Source organism: Scylla paramamosain, chromosome 27 (assembly GCF_035594125.1).
Source record: "Scylla paramamosain isolate STU-SP2022 chromosome 27, ASM3559412v1, whole genome shotgun sequence".
Taxonomy (NCBI): Eukaryota; Metazoa; Arthropoda; class Malacostraca; order Decapoda; family Portunidae; genus Scylla; species Scylla paramamosain.
The window spans coordinates 16,645,944-16,668,640 of NC_087177.1; the positions used below are offsets into that span (position 1 = coordinate 16,645,944).

At 38.4% G+C, this 22,697-nt stretch overlaps 1 protein-coding gene and 1 long non-coding RNA gene across 3 annotated transcripts in view; one reads left to right on the plus strand and one right to left on the minus strand.

Annotated features, from left to right (window-relative positions):
- Positions 1–7,473: 7,473 nt before the first annotated feature.
- LOC135114292 (uncharacterized) lies at positions 7,474–18,350 on the minus strand. The gene is made up of 2 exons (XR_010275482.1): positions 17,248–18,350; positions 7,474–8,121 (listed from the first exon to the last, which is right to left on the minus strand). It is a non-coding gene; the product is annotated as an uncharacterized LOC135114292 (long non-coding RNA).
- Positions 18,351–18,611: 261 nt separating this feature from the next.
- The window catches only part of LOC135114295 (BOS complex subunit TMEM147-like), a 34,166-nt gene continuing 30,080 nt past the window's right edge, over positions 18,612–22,697 (plus strand). Inside the window, exon 1 of one of the 2 annotated variants that reach the window (XM_064030190.1) lies at positions 18,612–18,939. In XM_064030190.1, coding sequence (XP_063886260.1) covers positions 18,863–18,939 — 77 coding nt within the window. In that variant the 5' untranslated portion in view covers positions 18,612–18,862. The remainder of the gene's footprint in view (positions 18,940–22,697) is intronic. The other variant, XM_064030189.1, reaches the window with a different exon arrangement.

Here is a 22,697-nt window from a genome sequence, read left to right on the forward strand (position 1 = left end):
GTCTTAGATCTAGTTTTCACTGTGTGAAGAGAACACCACCTCTCCTCTACAAAACCTCATCTTTTCCTCATTGAAACACAGGTGTCTGAGGCAACTGACAGTAACCCCTTTTCTGTTCCCTCCTTTTTCTATCCTCATTTTCAATCCAAAGCTGGATGTTGTGTTTATGTGCACAACGATTTAACCTGCTCTTGTGCCCATACTCATGAATCTTCTGAGTTTTCCACCATCTGGCTAAGACTATAGCATCACTCTCAAACTAAATTTATCTGTGCTGTATACCTCTCACCTAACTCCTCTGACTATAAGAAATTCTTTGACTACTTATCTTCCAAAGAGGAGCACATTCTGACCCTCTTCCCTTATGTGGAGATCTTCATTCTTGGAGACTTCAGTGTTCACCACCAGCTTTGGGTTTTTCTCTCCCTTCACTGACCATTCTGGTGAACTAACCTTAACTTTGTTATCCTCCATGACCTAGAGCAACTGTATTTCTGACTGTCTTGACCTACACCCAACATTCTTGACCTTTTCCTAACCTTTAATCCTGCTTATGCTGTTACCCTATCTTCTCTGTTGTGCTCCTCCAATCACAATCTCATATCTATATCTTTTCTTATTGCTCCAACCCCTCCTCAGGATCCCCCAAAGCAGAGGTGCTTGTGGTGTTTTGCCTCTGCTAGTTGGGGGATCTGAGGAGGTATTATGCTGATTTCCCTGGGAATGACTACTGTTTCCATGTCAGAGTGCTGAGCGCATAACAAAGGTGATGGTGTCTGGCATGGAGGCGTAAATTCTTCAATCTTTTTCTCTCAAGCTAAACTTTCCATACCTTGTTTTAACACAGTCTGTTCTTGTACTATACATGATAGAGAGGTAGCCCACAAAGGGTACTTCAACCTTCCATCACCTGAATCTCACATGCTTTATATTTCAGTCAAGAATCATGCCAAGTCTTTTCTCTAATTAGCCAAAGACTCCATTATTAGAAAGTGTCAAAATCTTTCAAGATCTAACTCCCCTCGATTTCTGGCACCTAGCCAAAAACATCTCTAATAACTTTGCTTCTTCAGCTTTCCCTCCTTTATTTCAACCTGATGGCACCACTGCCGTCTCATCTATTTCTAAAAGCTGAAATATTTGCTCAGACCTTTGCTAAAAACTCTACCTTTGATGATTCAGGGCTTATTCCTCCCTCTTCTCCACCCTCTGACTACTTCATGCTACCCATTGAAATCCTTTACAGTGATGTTTTTCATGCCCTCACTGGCCTAAACCCTCAGAAAGCTTATGTACCTGATGGGATCACAACACAAGGGTGCAGTCTCGGCCTGCCTTCTAAAGACAACTCTCTTCCTTCACACAAAACTACAAGCATCTAATTACACACACATACCCTTCACTCAAAATTCAAAATTGTCTTGGCGGCTCCTACACCAGCCTCGGAGTCCCCATCTGGGGAGGGGACCGCAAATGTTCCCAGGTCGGACTGCTCTTCTGTTATCAACCCTAAATGTCTTGACACCCCCCTCAACTTTTTCTTCTTTAACTTCTGCAACATTCGCGGTCTAAGATCTAATTTTCAATCTTTAGAACACCACCTCTCCTCTTCTAAACCTCATCTTCTTTTCCTCACTGAAACAGGTGTCTGAGGCAACTAACAGTAGCCCCTTTTCTGTTCCTTCCTACTTTCTTTATCCTCATTTTCAGTCCAAAGATGGATGTTGCATCTATGTGCACAACAATTTAACCTGCTCATGTGTCTGCACTCTTGAATCTTCCAAGCTTTTCACCATCTGGATACAGTGCCTGTTCTTGTGCTATACATGACAGAGAGGTGGCCCACAAAAGGTATTTGAGCCTTCCATCACCAAAATCTCATGCGCTATATATTTCTATCTGGAACCATGCCAAGTGTGTTCTCCAGCTAGCCAAAAACTCCTTCATTAATAGAAAGTGTCTTTTAAGATGTAACTCCCCTCATGACTTCTGGCACCCAGCCAAAAAACATTGCCATTAACTTCACTTCTTCTTTCCCTCCTTTATTTCAACCATATAGCACCACTGCTATCACATCTATCTCTAAAACTGGAGTCTTCACTCAAACCTTTGTTAAAACTCTACCTTGGGTGATTCAGGGCTTGTTCCTCCCTCTACTCCATCCTCTGACTGCTTCAGGCTACCTATTAAAGTTCTTCGCAATGATGTTTTCCGTGCCCTCACTGGTCTAAACCCTCAGAAGGCTTATAGACATGATGGGGTCCCTACTATTGTTCTCTGAAACTGTGCTTCCATACTTGCACCTTGCTTAGTCAAACTCTTTCAATGCTGTCTGTCAATATCTACCTTTCCTTGTTGGAAGTTTGCCTACATTCAGCCTGTTCCTAAAAAGGGTGACTTCTAATCCCTCAAATTACTGTCCTATTGCTTTAATTTTCTGCCTATCTAAAGTTTTTTAATCTGTCCTCAACAGGAATATTCTTAAACATCTATCATGTCACAACCTTCTGTCTGATCTCCAGTATGGGTTCTGTCAAGGCCATTCTCCTGGTGATCTGGCTTTCCTTACTGAGTCTTGGTCATCCTCTTTTAGAGATTTTGGTGAAACTTTTGCTGTTGCCTTGGACATATCAAAAGCTTTTGATAGAGTCTGGCACAAGGCTTTGATTTTCAAACTATCCTCCTATGGCTTCTATCATTCTTTCTGTAACTTCATCTCAAGTTTCCTTTCTGACCATTCTATTGCTGCTGTGGCAGATGGTCACTTCTTTTCCTAAATCTACTAACAGTGGTGTTCCTCAAGGTTCTGTCCTCCACTCTTCCTATTAATCATCAATGATCTAAACCAAACTTCTTGTCCTATCCACTCCTATGCTGATGATACCACCCTGCACTTCTCCATATCTTTTTGCAGACTTCCAACTCTTCAGGAAGTAAACAGTTTATGCAGGGGAGCCACAAAATGCCTAACTTCTGATCTCTTTAAAATTTCTGATTGGCACAGAGCAAACTTAGTATTGTTCAATGCCTCTAAAACTCAATTCCTCCATTTATCAACTCAACACAACCTTCCAGACAACTATCCCCTTTTCTTCAGTGACACTTAACTGTCCCCCTCTTCTACACTGAACATCCTTGGTCTGTCCTGTACTTATAATCTAAACTGGAAACTTCACATATTATCATCTCTAGCTAAAATAGCTTCCATGAAGTTAAGCGTTGTACAAGACTCTTCTTTCTCTCTTCCCTGTTCTGTCCACCTCTCTAATGAGAGAGTTAACCAGTATTCTCAGTCATTCATCCCTTTCCCAGGTAAACTCTGGAACTCCCTGCCTGGTTCTGTATTTCCACTTCCTGTGACTTGAATTCTTTCAAGAGAGAGGTTTCAAGATACTTATCCTTTAATTTTTTGACTACCACTTCAGACTACTCAGGGACCAGCATCTCAGTGGGCCTTTTTTTCTTTTTTCTTTTTTTTTCTTTTTTTTCTTTTTTTTCTGCCCTTGGCTGGTGTACCTCCTCCATAAAAAAATAATAATAATAATAATAAATAAGCATGAGTTTGTGAACAGAAAGAACTATCACAGTGTCCATGTTCAAATTGTATTTGATGCAAATTACATGATCCTTGACATTGTTGCTAACTTTCCTGGGTCTGTTCATGATGGAAGGATTTTGAATATGAGTGAATTGGTCTTGCCAAAGTAATGGAACATGTGGGACTGGGATTTGTCTTGATTTGCAGATGCGTTAAGCTTTGTCCTTAATCTCTAGCACTGGAAAATATTTACATGCCTCAAAAGTTCATTGTCATTAATCATAACCGAGTAGAAAATATTGATATTTATAGTTTTACCAGTATTTGCTGTTTTATCATTTAATTATGGTATATTCATGCAGAAATAAGATATTTTTGTTATTTGATGTTTTGTCTTCATGCCTCTTCATACATTTGCTTTGACTTTTTATGTGCCTTAACTGAGTCATGGCTCAGCAAGACAGCTATTGTATACACAGGTCTTAGCCAGAATGGCTCAGCTAAGTCAAAATTTTAAAAATGTAAGTCAAAATTTAAGAAATGCTGAGCTTTTTTGTATAAATACCAGTCCTGCATCTAAACTTGTGCACATTCTTTTGTTCTCGGTAGTTTTCATGCTAACATACTACCATTTCTTCATATCACATTGGGACCTGGGGCTGTACCTATGAAGAATACATAGTATTTCAATCCAGTTACACTTAAGTATTGTCCGGGAACACTTAGCTGAGCAGAGTATTTAAGTACTACTTTCAGACATGGTTAGTGCTCACTCAGCAAAGTGTTCTTGGTAGAACTTAAGTTCTGAATACCAGTATAAAAAGAAGTGGAGAGTAAAACATATAGCTATTAAAATGAAAGAAATACCATTGAAAGCACATAGATAGTTAAATTTAATGTATCAACAAGGTAAATGGAAGGAAATGCGAATTTTAGAGATAAGAAATAGACTGAAACGTGCAATTTGAATCGATAATTTTTTGTCTTGTACTTTGACAGTTTGTTTACATTTGTCAGCTATCTTAGCAGACAGCATGGAAACACCTGTCAGCAGTACTCCCAAACAGACTCCTAATTGGTCCAAAGAAAAAGTTGCCTCGCTTCTCGATTTGGTTAAGGAATGAAAAGATATAAATAAAGGAAAATTTGGGCCAAATCTAACAGTGCAAGACAAGAGATTGCCACTGTCCTGAACTCAGCCTTTCCCCTGGTTCAAAGGATGCAGGAGCAGAACCTTCATTGTAATGGCAAACAAGATCTTGCAACTAGGAAAAGGAACTGATGTCAGACAGATAAGATAGATTTTCTCATTCATTGGGACACTAAACATCCTTGATATGCATTTTTTTTTTTTTTTTTTTTTTTTTTTTTTTTTTTTTTTTTTTTAATATGTGTACCATCTATAGCTCCCACCACTCGAGGGAAGCCACTAATTGCCATGAAGTCAACTTGTTTTTGCTAAATGTCACCTAGACTGGTTGGGAATTTTATAAAACTTCTCATGAAGGCTTGTGTTAAAATTTAGGGCATCCACAGTCTGCCCTATCACTTGACTAATGGCTTACTGAGATAAGCCAAGGTCATCACCACTGATTTTCCCATTTGCCAAATACTGCAGTGTTGTGGCCACCTTCATTTCCATATGTGTTGCCTTGCTCTTTTTGGTCTTGGTTGCTATGGCATCTCTCACTATATTGCATACCAGCAATATCCCCTCACAGTCCAGTCTGTAGCTTTTTACTAGTTCATTATCTTCATACTCATTACAATACGAGTATGTTTTCTAGGCCTATAAATCTTGGCCTCTGTCTCCCCTCTCCTTGTTGTGGTGCGTCCATTTTGATTGTCAATACTTAGTTGAAATGCCTCATCCACGACACTTAACTTTGTTGTCTGTAAAGTGTACTTTGGCAGAGTAAGTGTTTTGGAAGGTAGGAATTAAGCATTCCACCAATACTGGCAGAGTAAGTGTTTTGGAAGGTAGGACTTAAGCATTCCACCAATACTTAAATGTAAGATTTGAAAATTTTGTCTGCTGAATGTACTTGATAATATTAAGTATTCTTTGTAGGTACAGCCTCTGAACTTTATATTGGCTTGTCTTTTACCATTTTTACATATTTCACTGCTTTGTGTTTTCCATTTGATTTTCTCTCTCCCCTTATTATTTTGTTTTTGTTCCTTAACCCCAAATATCACTGTATTTTCTTTGCCTACAGCATTCCTTACTAATGTTTTTCTCCTTGACCATTTTAATGACTCTCTGTCAAGTAAGACTCCAGTTAGTTCTTCTTAAACTCTTTTTTTGTCTTCTTTTTATTTTTCATTTTATTATTTTGGTTTCTCCATGATGTTGTAACTTCCTTGGTTAGTATTCATCATTTATTCTGACAGCTCTCTCTCTCTCTCTCTCTCTCTCTCTCTCTCTCTCTCTCTCTCTCTCTCTCTCTCTCTCTCTCTCTCTCTCTCTCTCTCTCTCTCTCTCTCTCTCTCTCTCTCTCTCTCTCTCTCTCTCTCTCTCTCTCTCTCTCTCTCTCTCTCTCTCTCTCTCTCTCTCTCTCTCTCTCTCTCTCTCTCTCTCTCTCTCTCTCTCTCTCTCTCTCTCTCTCTCTCTCTCTCTCTCTCTCTCTCTCTCTCTCTCTCTCTCTCTCTCTCTCTCTCTCTCTCTCTCTCTCTCTCTCTCTCTCTCTCTCTCTCTCTCTCTCTCTCTCTAAGATCTTATCTCCTTTCTCTCCCACAGGCATCAAGGTCCCAAATGGGTGCTGGTTGGAGGTGGCAGGACAGCAGTACAAGTGGGCTGTTGGAGAAACTTTACTCTTTGATGATTCTTTCACACACTCAGCACACTTTACAAACCAACCAAATGATGTGCATTCACAGCCTAGAGCTATTTTGTTACTTGATTTCTGGCATCCAGATGTGAATGTACAGGAAAAGGAGTGCCTATTGGAGCTGTTGACACCTCTAGAAGGAGCTTAGTTTGCCCAAGAATTTAGACCAAAGATAATTTATATATATTCAGGAAGATATAGATAGATGGAATTAACTTCTGATTGAATAAAGAAATAAAGCAGGGATAGAACAGAGAAACAGTAGTTGGATGATAGTAGAGTTATTCATAATTAGTTTCAACTTAATTTCACAAGGTGTTTTTTTTTCTCTTTTTTTTTTTTTTTTATAACATTTAGAGGTAGTGAAAACTTTGATTACAAGATATTTTATTTAAAAGATTCTTTAAATTTTTTTTCTTTAAATGCATTAATTTTGATTTTTTATGAGATGAAGATTAGAAATCATTGTATAATTTCTCCAGATAGATTAAGTTAAGGTTTCAGTAGATCTAGATTGTGTTTGAATTGAAGAATGTGATTCTATATATTATATCAAACTAAATAATAAAATTTTGACTAAGCAGTAGTATGGAACCACAAATACACTGGTATCAGTTCCAATTTTGAGCCACTTTGTAATAACATAATAGCATTTCATCACTCCATAGCATTTGGTTCTTTACCCTCTGTGATTACCATATATGACTAAGCAGTATACAGGTAAGACAAATGGACAATGAAAGAAGCCTCTCATGCCATCAAAGTTATGCAGTAGAACACCAATAGATACAGGATTTTATCCTTATTTTTGGGGGGGTGATTAATCAGCCTTCCTAATCATCTTCAGTGGAGTTAAGTCCAATATCAAGTGTAACATCCATGAGCTAGATAGAAAAAAGTCTCTAAGGAGTCTGGTAGAATGGTAATACTGTGACAATTCCCCATTCACATATTTTAAAAAGAAATAAAATAAAACAATAATACACTCATTTATTCAGAAAATAAAAAGAAAACTGACCAATAAAAAACTTAAAATAAAGTATTCCCTTTCAAGTTACCACAAAGAGGAAAAAAAGGGGTTACTGGTTTAAGTGAAAAAAATCATAAATAAATTAATATTTACTTAGCACTCTCAAGTATCACAGCAGAAGTTAACACAAACAAAAAAAATAATAAAAGCAGACAGAGGAGGATCCTTGTCTAAACCAAATTCCCCTCCAGGCCAATACCACCTAACTAAACTAAAAAAATAATCCCAGAATGCTTATCTGCTTTTATTGTGGTGGGTGGACATCCAGGTAAGAGATGGGGGTAGGTAGGGGCCCAGGTGATGGGGGAGTGGCTGGCCACCCAACCACATGGACTTGACTATACAGTAGTGGTGTAGTGACAGGAGTCGAGGTGATGGTGGTGGGGAGTGGGAGGCAGAATCCACAGGAACAGTCCTGACATCCTCCATGGCCTTGTGGGGGTCTATATGGCATCACCTCACAACCCTGGGACGACCTGGGTTGACTGCAACTATTTGGGCCTGGTCCATGTCTCCTCTCCTATCTTTGACCTTGTGGTCTCCTTGACACACCTACAGGAGTTGTCGGACATCAGCTTTGCTAGTTTCTACTCAGGGTAGTCACCCTTGTTGGCCATTATTCACCATGCCTGCCTTCCTTCCTGATGCTTGGTGAAGTTTGTGGTGGATAATATCAGTTATCGTGCTTCATGTTTGCTGGTCAGGGCCCAGGTGCCAGATCCCTGAAACAGGTTGCTACTTAACATTCTGTGATCGGGCAAATGGCAAACTGCTCTCACAGCAACCGGGTTGCAATCTCCAGGAAATGGTATCCACAAAGAATTGCGGTTGTTGGTGAATGGAGGTTGCTAACCTGCCTAAGCATGCTCATTGACTACTGGGAGTGATATATCACTGACTCGATGTCACACGCAAGGCAGCCAATCACAGGGAGGCTTTGTGTTATTGCTGAAGAAGTCATATGGTATTGTTTACAAATCCTGATACAGTGTCATGTGCCAATAGCCACCACCCAAAACAGTCAACTGTCCTCACAATGTTTTTATCATGTCTAGTAAACTCCCTAAGGAAACAAAGAGACAATGATTCACCAACACCAAGACTTTAACTTTGGTGGAGGAGGTGGAGAGTCGGGATGCAAAGGACAGCAAAACACCACAAAAGAAGAAAGCTTGGGAGGATGTGGTAGGTGAGTGAAGTTATGCTTATGGTTCCAGTCATACATTAACATATTTGCTTATTGTTTCATCTTGACCAAATTCCATATGGAATTTAGTTAATGTTTTAGACATTGCTTTGAGTAAATTAAAAATGGTTTCTTTCTGCTCACCCTTTGCGACATACATTAGTGACTTACATGTAAGTTTGGTTTGGGCATTATTTTATTTCTTGACCAAACTGCTGGAGCAGGTTTATGTCTTAAATGTTTGTTTTACATCGTGAAAGCCTTAGGTTAGATTAGGGTGAGTTAGGTTAGTCAGGCTGGGTTAAGTTAAGCTGGTGTTGGTAGTGCTTAAAACCCATCCAGTTATATAACAAAAATTTGCTCTTGTGTACATATGCTAAGTTGGTGGTGGTGATGTAAAGTTTATCAATATTTAATGTAGTTAAGATTGTGAAATGACTGCATGCCATAGTTTATAAAGTTATGATCATAACAACATCAGGAATATATCAAGGATAAATCCTAGTGTCATAATGTGAGTGCATAATTAAATATTGGAGGTAAGGGAGGGTCCCCATGCTAGTTGATAACCATACCAAAAAACCTGCTAACAATTGGATTACAAATAGGAGTGTGTACAGTACCTGTGGCAGTCAGATTCAAGACAGTGACTACTGCAGTGCATAAAAACTTTTCAAGATAAGCTCTAATATGTTCAAGTATTACAGCAGGTAAATTCAGGTTAACATAGGAGTTTGTAACTGGCTGATGATATATATATATATATATATATATATATATATATATATATATATATATATATATATATATATATATATATATATATATATATATATACCTTTATCTACTGGTTGCAGGGGTGGGGTTCCAAAACTATTCCTGCACCGGTGTACCTGTATTTATTTCCCCCCGTCTGAGATTCCCCCAGGGGGAAATCTGGCCCAGGATAGATCTCCCCCAGGGGGAATTTTGACCCAGGATTATATTCCTCCCTCCTGACCAATATTCCTCTCCACCCTCATACATATACACAACCACCAGATCTTCAATAATAAGGGAGTATCCAAGACCACTAGCAGGAAGCATGAAGTGAATGTTCACAACTTTGGTTGTAACAAGTCAACGCATTACAAAACATTAACTCCAACATGACGAGGCAAACTAGCATATCATTTAAGCCTAACAATACAGTGATTCGATCATCACGAGACAGCATTACAAAAAAATAAAAAATAAAAAAAACTATGTCAACATCAGGCGATAGAGAGCAGCTGAGTGCCAGATTACTCCAAAAAGTAGTAGGGGTAGCAGCAGCTGTATCTGAACATGGAGGAGTACACCTACCACACTTCCAATATCTGGGTAGTGGAAAGTATCCTGATGGAGTAAACAAAGAAGAAAAACGTGATATTAGAAAGAAATGCGACCCATTTTGTGTTCAAGGAGGGATATTTGATGCATAAACAATGCAGGAAGGGTGAAGTTCAGCTATGACAAGTGTTAATGAAAGAGGAAATGAGCAGGGTTATCAAAGCTTGCCATGAAGGGTTTGGGGAAGCACATATGGGAAGAGATAAAACAGTTGGAATAACTGCTAAATATTTTGTTAAAGGTATTAAAGAACTTGTCATTGATTTTTTTTTTTTTTTATGTAGGAGGGACAATGGCCAAGGGCAATAAAAGTCCAATAAAAAAAAAAAAAGCCCACTGAGATGCCAGTACCAGAAGAAGGTCCAAAGCAATAGTAAAAAATTGAAGGATAAGTGTCTTGAAACCTTCCTCTTGAAGGAATTCAAGTCATAGGAAGGTGGAAATACAGAAGCAGGCAGGGAGTTCCAGAGTTTACCAAAGAAAAAGATGAATGATAGAGAATACTGGTTAACTCTTGCATTAGAGAGGTGGACAGAATAGGGGTAACAGAAAGAAGAAAGTCTTGTGTAGCGAGGCCGTGGGAGAAGGGGAGGCATGCAGTTAGCAGGATCAGAAGAGCAGTTAGCATAAAAGTAGCAGTAGAAGACAGCTAGAGATGCAACATTACAGCGATGAGAGAGAGAGAGGCTAAAGATAGTCAGTTAGAGGAGAGGAATTGATGAAACAAAAAACTTGATTCCACCCTATCTAGAAGAGCAGTATGAGTGGAACCCCCCAGACATGTGAAGCATACTCCATACATGGACGAATAAGGCCCTTGTACAGAATTAGCAGCTGGGGGGTGAGAAAAACTGGTGGAGATGTCTCAGAACGCCTAACTTCATAGAAGCTGTTTTAGCTAGAGATGAGATGTAAAGTTTCCGCTTCAGATTATAAGTAAAGGACAGACTGAGGATGTTCAGTGTAGAAGAGGGGGACAGTTGAGTGTCACTGAAGAAGAGGGGATAGTTGTCTGGAAGGTTGTGTCGAGTTGATAGATGGAGGAATTGAGTTTTTGAGGCATTGAACAATACCAAGTTTGCTCTGCCCTAATCAGAAATTTTAGTAAGATCAAAAGTCAGGCATTCTGTGGCTTCTCTGCATGAAATGTTAACTTCCTGAAGGGTTGGATGTCTATGAAAAGACATGGAAAAGTCCAGGGTGGTATTGTCAGCGTAGCAGTGGATAGAAAAAGAAGTTTGGCTTAGAAGGTCATTGATGAATAATAAGAAGAGAGTGGGTGACCAGATAGAACCCAGAGGAACACCACTGTTAATAGATTTAGGAGAAGAACAGTGACTGTCTACCACCACAGCAATAGAACAGTCAGAAAGGAAACTTGAAATGAAGTTACAGAGAGAAGGATAGAAGCTGTAGAAGGGTAGTTTGGAAATCAAAGCTTTGTGCCAGACTCTATCAAAAGCTTTTGATATGTCCAGAGCACCGGCAAAAAGTTTCACCAAAATCTCTAAAAGAGGATGACCAAGACTCGGTAAGGAAAGCCAGAAGATCCTTGAGGGAACCCATACTGGCAAACAGATTGAAGGTTATGAAGTGATAGATGTTTAAGAAGCTTCCTGTTGAAGATAGATTAAAAAACTTTAGATAGGCAGGAAATTAAATCAATAGGATGGTAGTTTGAGGGATTAGAATGGTCACCCTTTTTAGGAACAGGCTGAATGTAGGCAAACTTCCAGCAAGAAGGAAAGGTAGATGTTGACAGACAGAGCTCAAAGAGTTTGACTAGGCAAGATGCAAGCATGGAGGCAAAGTTTTGGAGGAGGATCAATAGGAGGGATCCCATCAAGTCCATAAGCATTCTGAGGATTTAGGCCAGTGAGGGCATGGAAAACATCATTGTGAAGAATTTTAATAGATAGCATGAAGTAGTCAGAAGGTGGAGGAGAGGGAGGAACAAGCCCAGAATCATCCAAGGTAGAATTTTTAGCATAGGTTTAAGCGAAGAGTTCAGCTTTAAAAATAGATGTGATAGCAGTGGTGCCATTTAGTTGAAATAAAGGAGAGAAAGAAGAAGCAAAGATATTGAAGATATTTTTGGCTCGATACCAGAAGTCACAAGGGGAGTTAGATCTTGAAAGATTTTGACACTTTCTGTTAATGAAGGAGTTTTTGGCTAGTTGGAGAACAGATATAGCATAGTTCTCAGCAAAAATATGAAGTGATGATGGAAGGCTTAAGTACCTTTTGTGGGCCACCTCTCTATCTTGTACAGCACAAGAACAAGATGTATTAAACCAAGGTTTAGAAGGTTTAGGTCGAGAAAAAGAGTGAGGAATGTACGCCTCCATGCCAGACACTATCACCTCTGTTATGCGCTCAGCACACAAAGACAGGTAGTCAATTGAAGGGAAATCAGCAGAATACCTCCTCAGGTCCCCCAAACTAGCAGAGGCAAAATGCCAGAGGCACCTCTGCTTAGGGGGATCCTGAGGAGGGATTGGAGCAATAGGACAAAATACAGATATGAGATTGTGATCAAAGGAGCCCAACGGAGAAGAGAGGGCGACAGCATAAGCAGAAGGATTAGAGATCAAGAAAAGGTCAAGGAATATGAGTAGGGTGTTGCACCAATTGCTCTAGGTCGTGGAGGATAGCAAAGTTGAAGGCTAGTTCACCAGGACTTCCAAAGTGGGGCACATTCTGATTCTCTTCCCTTTTGCAGAGGTCTCCATTCTTGGAGACTTCAATGTTCACCACCAGCTTTGGCTTTCCTCTCCCTTCACTGACCATCCTGGTGAACTAGCCTTCAACTTTGCTATCCTCCACGACCTAGAGCAATTGGTGCAACACCCTACTCGTATTCCTGACCATCTTGGATATACGCCCAACATTCTTGACCTTTTCCTGACCTCTAATCCTTCTACTTATGCTGTCATCCTTTCTTCTCTGTTGGGTTCCTCCGATCACAATCTTATATCTGTAAATTGTCCTGTTGCTCCAATTCCTCCTCAGGATCCCCCTAAGCAAAGGTGCCTCTGGCATTTTGCCTCTGCTAGTTGGGGGACCTGAGGAGGTATTTTGCTGATTTTCCTTGGAATGACTACTGCTTCCATGTCAGAGACAAGTCTTTGTGTGGTGAGTGCATTACAGACATGATAGTGTCTGGCATGGAGGCGTACATTCCTCACTCTTTTTCTCGACCTAAACCTTCCAAACCTTGGTTTAACACAGCTTGTTCTCATGCTATACATGATAGAGAGTTGGCCAACAAAAGGTATTTAAGCCTTCCATCACCAGAATCTCATGCACTTTATATTTCTGCCCAGAACCATGCCAAGTCTGTTCTCCAACTTGCCAAAAACTCCTTCATTAACAGAAAGTGTCAAAACCTTTCAAGATCTAACTCCCCTCACGACTTCTGGTATCTAGCCAAAAATATCTCCAATATCTTTGCTTCTTCTTCTTTCCCTCCTTTATTTCAACCAGATGGCACCACTGCTATCACATCTATTTCTAAAGCTGAACTCTTTGCTCAAATCTTTACTAAAAACTCTACCTTGGACGATTCTGGGCTTGTTCCTCTCTCTCCTCCACCCTCTGACTACTTCATGGTACCTATTAAAATTCTTCACAATGATGTTTACCATGCCCTTGCTGGCCTAAACCCTCAGAAGGCTTATGGACCTGATGGCGTCCCTTCTATTGTTCTCCAAAACTGTGCCTCCGTGCTTGCACCATGCCTAGTCAAACTCTTTCAGCTCTGTCTGTCTACTACCTTCCTTCTTGTTGGAAGTTTGCCTACATTCAGCCTGTTCCTAAAAAGGGTGACCATTCTAATCCCTCAAACTACTGTCATATTGCTTTAATTTCTTGCCTATCTAAATTTTTTGAATTTATCCTCAACAGGAAGCTTCTTAAACATCTATCACTTCACAACCTTTTATCTGATTGCCAGTATGGGTTTCGTCAAGGCCGCTTTACTGGTGATCTTCTGGCTTTCCTTACTAAGTCTAGGTCATCCTTTTTTAGAGATTTTGGTGAAACTTTTGCCATTGCCTTGGACATATCAAAAGCTTTTAATAGAGTCTGGCACAAAGCTTTGATTTCCAAACTACCCTCCTACGGCTTCTATTCTTCTCTCTGTAACTTCATCTCAAGTTTCCTTTCTGACTGTTCTATTGCTGCTGTGGTAGATGATCACTGTTCTTCTCCTAAATCTATTAACAGTGGTGTTCCTCAGGGTTCTGTCCTGTCGCCCACTCTCTTCGTATTATTCATTAATGATCTTCTAAATCAAACTTCTTGTCCTATCCACTCCTACGCTGATGATACCACCCTGCACTTTTCCCCGTCTTTTCATAGACATCCAACCCTTCAGGAAGTAAACATTTCACGCAGGGAAGCCACAGAACGCTTGACTTCTGATCTTTCTAAAATTTCTGATTGGGGCAGAGCAAACTTGGTATTGTTCAATGCATCAAAAACTCAATTCCTCCATCTATCAACTTGACACAGCCTTCCGGACAACTATCCCCTCTTCTTCAATGACACTCAACTGTCCCCCTCTTCTACAATCAACATCCTTGGTCTGTACTTTACTTATAATCTGAACTGGAAGCTTCACATATCTCTAGCTAAAACAGCTTCTATGAAGTTAGGCATTCTGAGACATCTCTGCCAATTTTTCTCACCCCCCCAGCTGGTAACTCTGTACAATGGCCTTATCTGTCCATGTATGGAGTATGTTTCACATGTCTGGGGAGCTTCCACTCATACTGCTCTTTTAGACAGGGTGGAATCAAAAGCTTTTTGTCTCATGAACTCCTCTTCTCTAATTGACTGTCTCCAGCCTCTCTCTCATCGCCACAGTATTGCATCTCTAGCTGTCTTCTACCGCTATTTTCATTCTAACTGCTCTTCTGATCTTGCTAACTGCTTGCCTCCCTTCCTCCCGCGGCCTCGCTACACAAGACTTTCTTCTTTCTCTCACCCCTATTCTGTCCACCTCTCTAACACAAGAGTTAACCAGTATTCTCAGTCATTCATCTTTTTGTCTGGTAAACTCTGGAACTCCCTGCCTGCTTCTGTATTTCCACCTTCCTATGAATTGAATTCCTTTAAGTGGGAGGTTTCAAGACACTTACTCTTCAATTTTTTACCACCGCTTTGGACTCTTTTATGGGACTGGCATTTCAGAGGGCATTTTTATTTTATTGGATTTTTTTGCCCTTGGCCATTGTCCCTTCTACATAAAAAAAAAAAAAAATGGTCAGTGAAGGGAGAGGAAAGCCAAAGTTGGTGGTGAACATTGAAGTCTCCAAGAATGAAGATCTCTGCAAAAGGGAAGAGTCAGAATATGCTCCATTTTGGAAGTTTAGTTGTCAAAGAATTTCTTATTGTCAGAGGAGGTAGGTGAGAGGTATACAGCACATATAAATTTAGTCTGAAAGTGACTCTGTAATCATAGCCAGATGGTGGAAAACTCAGAAGATTCAAGAGCATGGGCACAAGAGTAGGTTAAGTTATTGCGCACATAAATGCAACATCCAGCTTTGGATAAAAAATGAGGATAGAGAAAGTAGCAGGGAACAAAAAAGGGATTACTGTCAGTTGCATCAGACACCCGAGTTTCAGTGAGAAAAAGAAGATGAGGTTTAGAAGAGGAGAGGTGGTGTTCTACAAATTGAAAATTAGATCTTAGACCACGAATGTTGCAGAAGTTAATGAAAAAAAAGTTGAGGCAGGTGTCAAGACATAGGGTCGTCGTCAGAAGGATAGTCCGACCTGAGGACATTTGTGGTCCCCTCCCCAGATGGGGACTCCGAGGCAGGTGTAGGAGTCGCCATGATAATTTTGAAATTATTAGGTGTTTGTAGTTTTGTGTGGAGGAAGAGAGTTGTCTTTAGAGGGCAGGCTGTGACTGACCCCTTGTGTTGTGAGACACAAAGGGAAATGTTCAGTGAGGTCATAGCTGGGTTTAATGATAAGTTCACAGCACCCACTGATCCTGTGCTTTTCACTGGTAGTAATTATCATTTCGGCAGGTGCCTACTGCCTCCTCCCTATATATTTCAAAATGTGACAAATGCCAGAGAGCACCCAATAAACCCTCAATGCAAGCTCCTGAGTTGCATCCAGTGCCTGTTCCAGAGAGTGTGGTCTCAGGTGGGAATGGACTTGATTGGACCCTTATCCCAGACAGAGAGAGGACACTGTTACATTGTAACAATGACCGATTACTTCTCAAAAATCCTAGTTGCTGCACCTCTGAAGCACAAAACTGCAGTAGAGGTGGCCCAGTTTTTTTTTTTTTTTTTTAAGATGTTATATGTGATTTTGATTGTGTTGAAACAATTATTACTGACCAAGGCCGCGAATTTGTAAATCAACTGAATGACATCCTCTGTGAAAAGCTGCAGATTAATCACAAAGTTGCTTCACCCTCTACTGGATTGCAGGAAAGATTCAATCAGACACTTGAGAGAGCTCTCATGAAATGCGTCAATGAAAAGCAAAACGGCTGGGATATGCATATAAAAAGAATCCTGTTAGGATATCGCAGATCTGTTCACGCCAGTACTGGTGTTGCCCCTTTCACTGCAATATTTAAGAGAGATCCAGTACTCCCCATCTACTTAGACACTGGATCACATGTGAAAGATGGAGCAACGACAGAAGAAACTATTAAAGAGTTAACAAAGAGAGAGACAGTAGTGTCAGAAAAGAAGGCAGCTGAGGAGAAAAAAATGGTGATGAACATTGCAAAATCTCGAAGTAGACAGAAGAACTATGATAAGAGACATATAGGTAAATCAAGTGAAATAGCTGAGGGCTCGTTAGTACTGTTGAAAAAACAACAAAAATAATCACCGAATAGGAGGGAAATTAGAATCAAAGTACATAGGCCCTTATGAAGTTGTTTCTCTGCAAGGAAAAAGACGTGCAAAACTGAAAAAAAAAATCTCTCAACAGGCAAAGAACTGAGAAATACATATCACGTGGTAAATATGAAGCTGTACAGACTTAATGCAAGCAGAGATGGACAAGATCAGGACAACTACCAGGATAAAAGAATACACCACAAAACAGGAAAAAGCAGGGGCAGTCTCTACAAACACTGGGTCGAAGTATTTCAGCAAGAGAAAGGACAATTTTACTCATGTTTGTAGATGAGGAAGTTGCCACAAAAGTGGAAATAGATGGAGAGACTATAACAGAAGAAATAGAGACAAGACCAGAAAAGCTTCCTGGTATTCTTGTCACTAATAAGGAAAAACTTAAAGCAATTTACTAATATATGGATGATGCAGTTACAGTGTTTCACGCTGCTATTAAAGCTAAAGAAGACGACATTCCTGGAGCATGGGTTTGTCCAGAAGGTGAGGAAATAACAGCAGATGGACGTGAAGTGGTGGAGTGTAAATCTTGCTACGAATGGTACCACACTACTTGCCTTGGATCTTACAGAAAATCTCAAGGCATCGTGGAGCTGTTGCAAATGTAACCCAACCCAGCATGAAGTTCCTTTTAAAGATTTTTTTTTTTTTACTTTATAATAGGAAATTAGAACATTTTAATGTTCTCTTTACAGATTTTTAAGTCTGCTGGGAGACAGCCTTTTAACCTTGAATTTTAATGCTAAGGAAATATGTTTTAACTTCCATTTATAATCTTAAAATTATAAATCTTAAGAAAACATATCATGAGCTCCCTTTTACTTTAATAACCACTGTATTTGTTGCATTACAGTTTTGTGTACGGGGTGTCCTTGCGGTGGACTTGCTTCTCTGACATAAAACGTCTCCTTCCCTACTTTTATTCTTGTCTCCCCCTTCCCTTGACAATAGTACCATATGACCGATGTTGTCCTGTCACATTTACATACGTCATAAGCATTACATTACATTACACTACTTGCCTTTTGGTGACTTGAAAACGGTGGTATGATTTTTTATTGTGTGAATGGGTGAAATGGCCAAGAGGGAGGAAATATATCTTATGTCTGTAATTACCCCCCAAGGAAAAACAGCCCAGACCAATTTTCCCGGGGGAGAGAGGGGAAGGGAATTTAACCTAGGCTACTTTTCCCAGGGAGAACTACAGTCAGGGGGAAGTTTTTCTTGTTACACCGGCACATTTCAGTTATCTCGGCAGCTCTGGTGCAAAGTGAGGAATGTATATGCTTCAGTGCCCAGTCTCTAATGCAATGCTTGGAACTGGCTTTATCTTCTTTATCAACGGTATGATCATCAACTCAGACTAGTTTTACCACTAAAAGAAAATTCTGCTTCACTGGCAGAGCAGGTTATCTCAGTTTCACTTATTACTGCCCTACTGCTACTGCCAATAGGTATGCTTGAAAGAGACCCCACAAGTTCACTTTCATCCTCTGTTAGTTCGCTAAAGCTTCTCCTCGCTTTTCTTTTAATCATCCACGTTGATATATTCAAACTTGTTTCCCTATATATATATATATATATATATATATATATATATATATATATATATATATATATATATATATATATATATATATAGAGAGAGAGAGAGAGAGAGAGAGAGAGAGAGAGAGAGAGAGAGAGAGAGAGAGAGATGCTTATAATAAAATACGATACGGTATAATACAATACGGAGATTATGTCATGCTACATTGCGCATCATGACTTTCATCTGAATAATTAAAAGCCACAATCGAGGCTCGACAACATTACCTGACACCGGCGTAGCATTGACGATATAAATAAGTTATTCAATATTATGGACATGCTGAAGGAAACATTAAGAAGAACATAGCCATTCATGTGATCGAATGAAGAGACGGAATGAAGAATTAGTTGATAGAAGGAAGACAAGCTGAGAAGTAGTTGCCGAACAAGTCTTTCACAATCTACCTCTACTCAATAATAATGACGTTTTTCCATTTTGGAAACTGCTTGGCGCTTGCCTACGGACCTTACTTCCTCACCTACAAATACTCGGGAATGTAAGTTTTTCTTTATACCATTATTATCAGATATTGGGAAAAGGGCCTTCATCTGACATTTTCGTGGGGGATGATTCATTATGTACAACTTTTATTTTATTTTCCTGTTAAATTTCAGTGCGCTTTTAATTAATCTGATCAGCGTTTCTATTGGAATTAAGTATATTTTTTTCGGTTTTATTATAGTTTAAGCCATTACACACTACGTGGTAATAACCTACCTCATTTTGTTCTCAATATTCACATAATTTCTAATGATTACACTACTTGTCGGAAATTAATAATAACGCCACAATAGGCCTGGGAATGCACAGCGCTCTCGACTTTTTCTAAGTCCACAGGTAAACATAAATGGTGTATTGTTGCCTGAACTTCAGTTGTTAGGTTAGGTTAGGGTTTTATTATAGTTTAAGCCATTACACACTACTTGGTAATAACCTACCTCATTTTGTTCTTCTCACTATTCACATCATTTCTAATAATGATGTCGGAAATTAATAATAACGCCGTGGGCCATGGGTAGAGATTGGGGACATTGGCTTAAACTATAAATTTACCATTTTTTCCTGCCATCTCAAACAAAGGTAAATTTTTTGCCAATAGTGGCTCCATATATACTCTACTGCCGCATCTATCCAGGGCAAGCAAGGGAAAATTGTAGTTTAACATAATACACCCTATCTTGCTTTCCTCTTTCTTTATCCTTAACAAACTTGGGGATCTTGTGGGAAAGCAGGGTTTTTTGTGTTGGGAAAGCCGGACAGCCAAAATGAGGCATTTTTAACATTCATGAAAAATCTAAGGATGAGAAACGGCATATTTTGAAGACGGGAAATTTCTAGGCTATCCTAATCTAACCAATTCAACCTAACTAATGGGGGGGGAGACTTCGATCCCCTCCCTGAACCCCTAACCTAACCTAAACTAGCCAGGGGGTTTTGCCCTCCCTGGATCCCCCCCCTTAAGTATTCTAATGTAACCTAACCTCACATTACCTAAGCTAACTGAACCTAACGTTACCTAACCTAACCTAAACTAGCCGGGGGCTTTGCTCCCTACCTGGACCCCCTTATGGATACTAATCTAACATAATATTACACCAGCACACCACACTTAACAAGAATTATTTGGAAGTACTCACAAAATAAAAATGTACAGATCCATGGTTTTCCTGCTGTAGTACAGGAAAAGTCGAGTAGACCCAAATTACAATCTGACGAGGATGGTTTAATTTACATTCAATGATTTAAATCAAGTGATATAAATTTCCCTAAATAAAAGTATAAAATCATGATTTAGATAAATTTTAAATATACAGCTTTAAAATTTATGTAAGTGCTACATTGAGAGTAAAATACCATGATTTTGATAAAAATTAAATATGCTGTATTAAAAATTATCTAAGTGTTATATTGAGAGTAAAAAATCATGATTCAAATAAAAAAAATAAATATACTTATTAAAAAATTGTGATTTGAATCAAAATTAGATAAAGTGTATTAAAAATTATTGAAGTGTTAAAATCTAAGACAAAAGATGTGTATCATGACTACTATTTTTCATGTATTTGTCATGACACTCTTTAGTTCGAGTTGCAAGACTCGATATATTGGAGAAACCAAGAGAAATCTAACACACAGGATCAGTGAACATAAAGGCAAATTGATATGTACAGAGAAACAACAATAAGAACACATTCACTCGCACTTGATCATCCCTTTACTGAGGACTTCAAAATATTTCAAAAAGCTGATGCATATACACATTAAAATATTATAAGGTATTTACATTAAGCACTCAAAACCTGAATTAAACGATTAATTATCATCATCCCAACTCTACATTCTATAAACTCTGCCTGGAGCTTCAGATTCCAGGTTAGCAACGAGTCTAACTCCCACGTCACCCCCATTTGCCAGTCCTCACTCCCCACCAGCAAGAGTATACCAGTTCTGTTTTACTACGCTATACCATTATTTTTCCATTTGTTTTTGCATAATTAATTGCTTATATACATGTTTTACCATATATCTTTATTGTCTACACATTTCTGGTTTCTTTTCATTACTATTCAATGTTTTGCTTCACCCTATAGGTATTTGTTTTACTTTGTTTTATGCTTGTTGGTGTACCTCTTATGGGTTAGTGTCTTTTATCTTTTTATATTATATATGTATTTTAGATTAGTTTATTAATTTCATTATGTCTTTTAGCCTGAAGATGGCTTCTATGAAAGTGAAACATTGTGTTAGTAATAAATGAAGAAAGAAACTCCAGTGAATCCCTACTTATCTCTTCTGTAACTTGAAATTTATCTAATATATATATATATATATATATATATATATATATATATATATATATATATATATATATATATATATATATATATATATATATATATAGATAGATAGATAGATAGATAGATAGATAGATAGATAGATAGATAGATAGATAGATAGATAGATATAGTGGTACCTCAACTTAAGAGTGCCCCAACTTATGAGTTTTCAAGATACAATCTATCAGTTGAATGATTTTTTGCTTTGAGTTGTGCTCCAAAATCCAAGATACGAGGGAACTTCAGCTATGCCGCTACTAGTTGGCAGAGTGAGCACCACAACATCTACCCAACATTTCTCATCTCGCTCAATTTAAATCTCAATTCAATTTACATGTTTTTATACATTTGTTATTTATAAATAGATTTTCTTACAGTAAACCCTTGACAGAACAAAACATATGAGAGAGAGAGAGAGAGAGAGAGATACGTCATCGACCATTGTCAAGGTCACTCACTGGCTGTTATTCACCCACAATTCATGTCTCAAACATGCAGTTGACTGTGTCAGCCAACTCTCCTGCATTCTAAGAGCTAGGATATTTGCAAAATAATGTAAGCATTCAATAATTTTGAAATATACCGTAATTTGCAGTTTCATAAAATGAGTGTTCAATAACCTTAAAGTTATACCAGAAATCCAGTAAACAGAGGTTTTTTATATCAGTGGTTTACTGTATTTAAAAATATGTACCAACAAAAAAATTTGGATGTTTTTTGAGGGGCTGGAATTAATTAATGGCATTTCATTCCATTTCAATGGGGAAAATTTATTTGACATAAGAGCAAATTGAGCTACAAGCTTTGTCACAGAATGAATTGAATTCACAAGTTGAGGTACCACTTTATATATATATATATATATATATATATATATATATATATATAGTTTAAATCATTAGATTTTTTACTCTTAATATAACACTTGAATAATTTTTAATATGGTACATTTAACTTTGATTTAAAAAATATTCTTTACTGTCAGTATAATACTGAAATAATTTTTAGAACAGCATACTTAATTTTGATTTAAATAATGATTTTTCACTCTCAATATAATACTTATATAATTTTCAATACATTTAATTTTTATCTAAATCATGATTTTTTTTATTCTCAATATATCTTTTGCTTATTTCTGGAGTGTAGTCAATTTTTTATCAATATTGTTAATATCATGACTCATTTTCTTTTACATATTTTTGGGGTATGGAATAACTTTTATTATCACTTTTAACTTTGTACCTCTTTTAAGATTTGTCTTCTTAAACAGGGGAATGAAAAAAAAAAAAAAATACTTGACTTTTCCTCTTCTTCCTGACTACCACAAGAATTAGTCAGTATACTCAATCTTTCGTCCCTTTTACTGGCAAACTAAGGAACTTTCTGCCTGCCTCTATCTCCTCCTGTTCATGAC